The sequence below is a fragment of the Rhincodon typus genome, chromosome 11 (genome assembly GCF_021869965.1).
Source record: "Rhincodon typus isolate 14 chromosome 11, sRhiTyp1.1, whole genome shotgun sequence".
In the NCBI taxonomy this organism is placed as follows: domain Eukaryota; kingdom Metazoa; phylum Chordata; class Chondrichthyes; order Orectolobiformes; family Rhincodontidae; genus Rhincodon; species Rhincodon typus.
Genome location: NC_063342.1, coordinates 64,201,333 through 64,210,425, shown reverse-complemented (window position 1 = coordinate 64,210,425; position 9,093 = coordinate 64,201,333). Strand labels below are relative to the sequence as shown.

General features: G+C 40.7%; 1 protein-coding gene across 1 annotated transcript in view; it reads right to left on the bottom strand.

The window, feature by feature from the left end:
* Positions 1-4,813: 4,813 nt before the first annotated feature.
* Positions 4,814-9,093, bottom strand: part of LOC109930163 (retinoic acid-induced protein 2) — an 82,870-nt gene continuing 78,590 nt past the window's right edge. The window contains exon 2 of the mRNA XM_048602701.1: positions 4,814-7,362. Coding sequence (XP_048458658.1) covers positions 5,593-7,362 — 1,770 coding nt within the window. The 3' untranslated portion in view covers positions 4,814-5,592. The remainder of the gene's footprint in view (positions 7,363-9,093) is intronic.

Below are 9,093 nucleotides of genomic sequence, written 5' to 3'. Positions count from 1 at the left end.
TTCATGGATCACCACTGTAATGTGATGGGGAGGCTTGTGTAATCTGATAATGCCATGAGCAATACTGTCAGGAGCTCTTTGCTCTAGGAGGGATCATCCTTGGTCAGGGAAAGATCAGGGTGAGGTGCCAGACAAAGTGCAGTTTGAAGGGCCTCAACGGCAGAACAAGTGAAGGAAGATTCTCACTTTCTGGGAAGGAGTAAGGACGTTCCAGCACGGTGCTTTACCAAATCTCTGAAATCTGATAACTAACCTGTGGGAGGCAGTGATGATGTTTGAAGATCCCCCATGTTAAATGACCTTGCAGACTTCTGACAGGGTCTATTTGCCAAGTCCTAATAGCAATGGAGAATTGGCAATGTGAACAAGGCTGTGAATCTGGGAGACCTTAATCCGGAATGCGCACACAAGCCATACATGCATGAAGGTTGTTAGACATCTGTTGTTGGGATGATGTCTCTCCAAGGAGCAGAGTCGGTGACTGAGCCAAGCTCTTCAGGACAACATCTGCTCACCCCAAGTGAGCAGCGGGGTGAGAAAAGGTTCCCAAAAAATAAGCTGTCCTACTTTCTCTTGTCTAGGGAGCCACACCTTGCAGGAACTGTACCCAAATGTAACTTTAATACAATAGTGTAAAACAGTTGGTATATATCAAAACATCAACAATTTTAATGAAGTGAAATGCTCACTTCATTGACCTGCCTTTCATTTCAAAACAACTACACCCAGTTGAAATGAAACTATAATTTAAAAAATCTACAGCAAACTCACCTCAGTCGTGGTTGAAGAAAGAAAGCTCATGTTCGAAAGATATCTTCAACTGGAAAGGAAAAGCTGACAGTGACCCTCAATCCCACAGAGTGGATTTTGCCACCTAGGAGTTGATGTTGAATGCATTGCCAGAAGCCCCTTACTTTATGAATGAAATACTCATGACACCTCATGTACAGTTGAGCTGCAACCAACATTCCACCCTCATTAGGTACTGGCCCTTCACTCCGATGAAGAAGTTAAAGAAAAGTTCTATTCTAATGTAGACCATTATACTAACCATCCTATCACGCAAAGCCCTTTTTGAAACCATGAGGGTCAAAATCCTCTTCACTCACAAGGATGGTGTTTCTCTTAAGGATGACAATGCCATCCATCAAGTTTAGAATGAATATTTTCAACAACTCCCCAGCTATGATTCCACAATGGTAGCTTCTATTCTCCAGGCTATTCACGAGAATAGCCTAGGATTTATGTGCCCTGTGGTAGAATCCAGTGTGAGTCAACAGCAACAGGATAGCTGAGATAAATAATCAAACAGATGAAACACTGCAAAATCTGCGGCCAGCAATGCTATTCCAGCTGATGTCTTCAAAGCTGGTGAGCTTTTTGTTCACAGCTAGACTGCACACAATCATCCCATGGTTATGATGAAGGGTCTAGGCCCGAAACGTCAGCCTTCCTGCTCCTATGATGCTGCTTGGCCTGCTGTGTTCATCCAGCTATACACCTTGTCATCCCATGGTTATGTTTGGAAAAAGATTCCAAGCACCCAATTCAAATAGCAGCAATAGAAAGACTATTTAGCAACAAGACAACAGAACAGGAAATGGAGTGGATCAAAACTAATTTGATAAGAATGGAATAAATAGCAGAAGAGTGGAAGTCTGACACTTCAGGAATAGATGCAGTGCAAAAAAGAGTACAGTTCAAGTAAACAGCCATGGCCAAAGTGGAGGTCTACTAAAACCAAGAAACCAACAGAGAAATAGGAACACAGTGTGGAGCTGGAGGAACACAGCGGGCCAGGCAGCATCAGAGGAGCAGGAAAGTGGATGTTTCGGGTCAGGACCCTTTTTCTCAACCCAAAACGTCAACTTTCCTGTTCCTCTGATGCTGCCTGGCCTGCTGTGTTCCTCCTGCTCCACACTGTGCGGCCTCTGACTCCAGCATCTGCAGTTCTTGCTATCTCAAAGAAATAGGGAGTCACTTCCAGATCCTAACAAAGTATTAGCATTAGAGTATTTTGACAATTGGTGTTTTTAGGAGGTGACTTGAAGATTTATGATGCAGAAGCATGTATTTTGCCTTGCACATCACATCATGCAAATATTCATGTGGAATGTTTCATAGTTATGGGGAATTATTGATCAATTATGTGTAGCAATTATAACAAATTAAAATGTGAAAAATTTGCTTGACAATTTCTCCAAGATTGCTACTGGCAGGGCGTCTACTGAAGGACCAATTTCTTCTTTGGACAATTAAATCATTAAAGGTGGCAGGAGAGCATGGTTCATAAAGGACACATACCCTAAGCTTTATTAATAAGAGCATAGAGTAGCAGAGCAAAGAGATTAAGCTGAACCTGTATGAGACACTAGTTATTGTGTACAGTTTTGATGCATCTCACTTCAGAAGGGATAACAACGCATTTAGAGAGTGCTGAAGAAGTCTACCAGCACGGTTCCAGAGATGAGATACTTCAGTTATGAGGATAGAGAGGAGAAGGCTAAGACAAGATTTGATAGAAGTTTTTAAAATCATGTGGGGTCTGGACATTGTAGAGTTTTAAAGTGATTTAAGAGGAAAATGTGATATAAGAAAAAATTCGATCACACAGCGAGTGGTTTGTTCAAAGTTTGGTGGAAGCATGTTTAATCAAAGAATTTAATAGGACTTTAGACAATTATTGAAATAAAAACAATGTACAGGGTTACTGTGAAAGAATGAGAGAATGGTACTAAGTTATGCTGTTTGCAGCGAGGTGCTGCAAACACAATGGGCTGAGTAGGGTTTCCTTATATATTGTAAAAATTCTGTGATTCTTTGATGTAAACAGTTTTGAAGTATGTCTGTATAAAAGGATCACCAAACTTCATTAACAGAAATTAACAAATCGTATCAAAAGGACAGCTACTTAGAGGGCCAACTGAAATGCCAAAACTGGGGCTGAAATTCTAATATCTGCTAATTTTAGTAAAGAAGCAACAAGTTTGAAATGGTTAATGCCTGCTCAATATTCATGCTGACTTCTTCTTTAAAGTTAGTGACACTGCAATTTCATCCTCTCCATTAGTGGACAGCGCAAGCTATGTTTCATCCTTGCCATGATAGTGCAAAAAAGACTAACTCATAAAGGATCATTTGAGCATGATTATTGTTGTTGAGGAGAACATTTGGTATTGCGTTTGTTGTACATTAATACAGTAGCATTAAACTGTTAGTACATATCAAAGCTCCAATAATTTTAATCAAGAAAAGTGGTCATTTCAGTGACGTGCCTTTCATTTCAAAACAACTGCACCCAATTGAAATGGAACTGTAATTTGAAAATCTACAGCAAATTCTAATGCCATATGATTGACAAGTGGTGCACATGGATTTTTGTAGGGTAGTGAAAGTGTAATGATTTATCAAAGCTTGAGTTCTATAGCTTAGTGCAAGAAATTCTGGCCTCGATGGTAAACTATTCATAAGTTATTTTCACCCTTTGATCTCATAAACTTTATATTTAACTGGGCTTCCTGAAATTGCTATGTGGATCAGATTTCAATTTTGAAAGAGATATTGACTGTGTCAGTGAAAGTCTACTAATCTTATTAACACGTGTGAAATTCAAATTTGAGCATGTGGATCCAATTCTCATTTTATGCAAATCAAAGCAAAATATGGCAGATGCTGGGTATCTGAAAGAAAAACAGAAATTGCTGCAGAACTCTAGCAGGTCGGGCAGCATCTGACCTTACACACCAAATTCAAGAGAGAAAATTCATCCTAATTCTCTCCCACTCAAAATCTCACACACACTGAGTTTTGTGGATTAAATGAAAAGACTCATCTATTCTCCATAATGAGTACTCATCGTGGACAGCAATGGTTAGTGTGTCCCAATGCCACATTGAAGGGTTATTACCTGTCATATTAGCACAAGTTTATACTGACAGTGAATAGTGAAAATTTATTTGGGCTGCTTATTAGTTATTCAGATTATTAAACATTCACTCAACTGAAGACCACGCTCCAGTGCAGAAACTGGTATATGCAAATGTGCATAAATGTGTGATTTTCATCCAAACCTGGTCTAACCTTGACAAAACAATGTCGTTCTCCTTAAGAATGCAACACTCCCACAGGAGATCTAAGGTATGCTTCTGACATTATATTGTTGGATGAAATGAAATGAAATGAAAAAGGACTTTGATAGAATGTCACTGTTCTTGGTGGAATCTGCAAAACCTCAAAGAGGGCTTCACAGGAAGGCAAATACAATGATTAATGACAGTGTCATCAGCTTACAGTTCACAGTTCCATTTTTGGAACTGATGGAAATCAGTCAATGCTGGACAGCAATTGTGTGAGAAATAAGGCCAATACCAGGCAGACATTACGTCACTTAGTGAAGCATGCAAAATCATGGAGACAAACGTATGTTTACACTAGAATAGCGTGATATCTTCTGATCTATTTTACTTCTGTGGCAGCTTTACATCTATCATAAACTTGTTATTCTCCAGGTTTACTTCAGACCATTATGGACTCAGAATTTAAGAACAATTTAAAAAGGTAGCAATATGTTAGGGCTTGGATTGTAAAAGCACGGTTAAAGACTCCAATAGCTGTAGCAACAAGAATATACAAATAATTCATCATTTTTAAATCAATTTCAACAATAAATAATTGAAAACAAAGCATCCTTAAAAAATACTTTATATCAGATTAAATGCAAGTAACTGCAGTGATTGTAACGAGGTCAGCCAGGTGGACCTCATAGAATATGAGTTCCTGATTGGGGCTGTTAACCTGGTCCAATCAGGGATCCCTGGCTGACAGATATAGACAGGAATGTCAGGGGTTCTGTTCACTCAGAGCTGGCTCTAAGGGAGTAGGATCAGTGTCAAAGACTCTCCCTGTGTAACTAAAGAGTGACTTGATGATGGAATACTGGCCTCTGTGAAGTTAATTCATTAACATGGTGTAATAAAAATAAATACCATATTTATACTGTACTGAATGGATTCAGATTGGTAGTTGGACAGATAAAAAGTGATTCCAAGAAACGGCATACCAAAAAAAAATTTGACAAGTGAAAAACAAAGAAACAATTCTTCATCAATTTGAGTGGTCTGAAATGTGCTTATTGCCAAACATGCCTAGCACATGGTAACAGGTTGTGATGTTAAACAGGTTTCCGATGAAGTGATCTAGGTTGTTTCTCATAAGCATTTAAACCAAAGCAGGGGAGAGACTTAGCACCTGCAGAGTCAGGGATTCAACACAAAACATTTCAGGACAAGAAATGATACATCTTGCAACTCGTATTCGTACTATGTCAGAAAGGTACCTTGTCAATAAGGGTGTTTTATGAATGCTTCTGCTTGCCTGGAGTTGGAATGAAGGGATGTGGAGGGGTAACTAATCAGAATTGTTCCAATGCAAACTGTCAGCATGATTCCAAAAAATACTCTGAAAGTAAATATTCCATTAAGTGTCATTGCTGCAAGATTCAATTTCATAACAGCAATCTTGTCTGTGTTTCAGTTTTTTCCATGGGTTTTCTTTCTCTGTACATCCAGAAGTTCTTTCAAACAACCGAAAACTTTACTTCCTTGCGAAAAAGGCAGCTAGGCGCTGTTTTTTTATTGGAAGAACATGGAAATCCTGCGAACTCATTTTCTTTAATTTTATGCCTCTATTTTTATTACTTTTTTTGCCGTCTCTGAGCTCGAGTTGTGATTTGACATCATAACATTGTAAAACAGATTCCTGTGACAGATCTGTCTTGTAAGAAAAGTTTTTCGTAGACACCCCAACAACAGTTTTTATCTTGCCACAGAGAATGGCTGGGCCAGCGTCCTTTACAGACACAATTACTTTCGCAGTGTCTGTGCTATTGAGGGTTTCAGCATTACTAGCGGCTCGCATGTCATTCCTCAGTCTGCCGTAGTTTTGATCCATCACCCACTTAGGCTGGCCAGAAAACTCGCAGCTATTAGATGTGCCATGTAGCACCGTCTCTAATTTCTGCGCACCTAACACTGGCACAGCGTTAGACCAGGCTTCACTAGAATGAGTCAGGGGCTCATTCAACAAATTAGTTGACAGATTAGAAGATGCATTACCTGGAAGGTTCTGACTCTCTTTCATTTTCTTGGGGGCTGCAACTGATAGATCCAGCACACCGTCCTGTTCAATCTGTTGATAAAAAAACTCATTTTTCTTTACAACAGATGTTCGCTTCATGGATAGATCCAGCGCCTCAGTCTCAGTGTTGAACTTATAGTTGACATGTTGATAGTCTTGCACTCCTTGGTGCTGGATGTACTCTGAGACTTTTTGTTCTTCTTTCTCATTTGACGTTTGGGTGCTCCTGCTTGTGGTGCCAGAGCTGCTGGCTTTTCTGGGCATATCCGTGAATCTGGCAGGATCTGGGTCCTTGGCCACAGGAATGGGAATGGGGATGGGAACGGGTATTGGGACTGGAAGAGGAACTATTATTGGATAAGGGACGAGAAGCGTAGCAGGAGGAACTAATGGGGAGAAAAGCCCACCACAGTTCTGGTGAGGAGAAGAGGAGAAGCTAGAGGCCATGTTCTCGGGGGCTGGTTGGACATTTGGTACTGGGGGTACAGTGCTATGTGAAGGGAAAAAGTCCTGGAGGACTGTAGCAAATCCAGGGATTTGAAGAGGAGGGGGAATGTCATACTCTTGTGTTTGACTTAAAGGTTTCTGACCCAGTGTTTGGGACTGAATGCAAGGCCCACTCGTCCCCTGAATAATGTGGTTCTGGACAGAGTTCACAGGGCTTGCAGTAGGTGAAGCCAGCAGCAGAGGAGAATTTAAATGCTGAATCAAGTGTTGCTCCAGTAACACAGACAGTGGCATTGCTCCTTGATTAGTCATTACCCATGGTGCGTTACCACCCGCAGGTATCTGGGGTGCTGAGCTCCCAGCCACTTGCAAGTGGATGGGTAGGACCATTGGACTATCTCCTAAGCAAATTGGTTGCAGTACGGTAGCAGCTACTTTAAGTGATACTCCATTTGGTGGGTCAGTTTGCGGCGTCATAATAGAAGATGCTGGAACGGCTACTAAGGGAGAAAGTGCTTTTTTCATAAGTCCTGTTGGATTGATATTCCAGGCTTCTGCAGTGATGAGCTGGGTCACTCCATTCTCCAGTTTATTGTTCGCAATAGTAGGGGACGGAGAGTCTGTCACATCCACGGGCAGGTTAGACTGAGCCTCTTTGTAAAATCGATCCATTTTATGCTGGTTCAGGCATTTCATACTACAGAACTGAAGCTTGCTTTCACTGTCACTAGTGTCTACATAGTCTTTGGTGTGGTGGCTGTGTCTGCACCAATCACAGACCTGGAAGTTAAATTAAAAAAAAGTCTTTATTAGTTTTAACCTTTTAAAAACTGCCTCGCCCAATATAGCAAGCTTTAGAAGTTGTGCAATTGTTTGATACAACACAATAAATCCTCAACAGCTTAGAATATCATAACCAAGCCACATTGAAAGATGTTTGTTTTTTCTCCTGAACTGATTTCTATGTTTCCTTGGTTATTTTTGATCGACCCAAAAAATGCATCAACCCAGTCAAAAGACAGGACAGAATATCCACTTACATCTCCCCACCAATGTCTCATTGAACTTGTCCGGTGTGACTATGAGACACATTTATTGCAAAGTTCATAAGAAATCAATTGAAAGAAAGTGGTTAGAATGTGAAAGAGGTAGTTACAGCAATTAGCACACATCAGGGAGCAAGGAATAGGAAGTGACGTTGAGGAAGTGAGGTAAACTGGAGTGGGAGGATCATACAGAATAGGATCTCCAGCATTGGCCAAAACAGAACATGCTAGAGAAACTCAACAGTTCAGGCAGCATCTGTGGAGAGAGAAAAATAAGAGTTAATATTTCAAGTCTGATATGACTCTTCTTCGGAGCTGAAGGGGGCTGGAATAACTCATCTGTCACCTGGTGAGTAGAAGCACTGGCTGGTATGCCCATGGCAGATACAGAATAGGATGGTTCCAGCTTCAACCCACCCATGTGCCCAGTTAACTCTTCTGGGGCAACAGCATGAGGTTTAGAATTGGTCTTGCTGGTCCTAGGCTATGAAAAGGAAGGATAGGGTTTTGTTCCCTATTTACTGACATTCCCTGCACAGCAGGAGAGGCAGGAGAGGAAATGATCACAGTTTCCTGCTCTGGCTACTGTGTTTGTCCAACCTCTGAACACTCATTGCCTGCATATACATACGGGCTATTTGATAAGGTGTTGATGGACTGCAAGTGTCTGTGGAACTACATCCCAATATGTTAACAACAGCAGTGCAGAAGACTTGAGCTCAAAACAAATTGAGGAATTTATATGCCTTTCGTTTTGGCAGGTACTGGATGATATAATGGCATAATACTTAGCACAGGTTATCATAATGATAGAGGGGTGAATGATATCATCAATTAGATTTACAGATGACAAAACACTTGCAGTAAGTAGGAGATGGTTGAGTGTCAAGTTCCTGTAAGTGATGATCTGTCCTGGTCCTCCCATGTTGACATTACAGTCAAGTAAAAACAACAATGCCTCTACTTCCTCAGGAGGCTAAGGAAATTTGGCATATCCACAAAGATGCTTACTAATTTTTATAGATGCACACACGGCAAACATTCTATCCAGATGCATCACAGTTTGTATGGCAATTGCTCTGTCCAGGATCATAAGAAACCACAAAGAGTTGTGAACACAGCCCAGTCCATCACACAAGCCATTCACTGACTCCATTTACACTTCTCACTGCCTCAGGAAGGCAGCCAACTTAATGAAAAACCCCTCACCTGGTTATATTCTCTGCCAACCTCTTCCATCAGACAGAAGATACAAAAGCTTAAACATATGTATCAACAGATTCAAGAACAGCTTCTTCCCCACTGTTATTAGACTTCTGAATTGACCTATCAAATTTTAAATTTAATTTTGATCTAGCTCTCTGTGTTCCTTCTCTGCAGCTGTAATATTGAATTCTTTGCTCTGTTCTTTGATATCAGCAGATGGAAGGTGCGACAAAAATAAGAACAAGGATAACAATGCAAA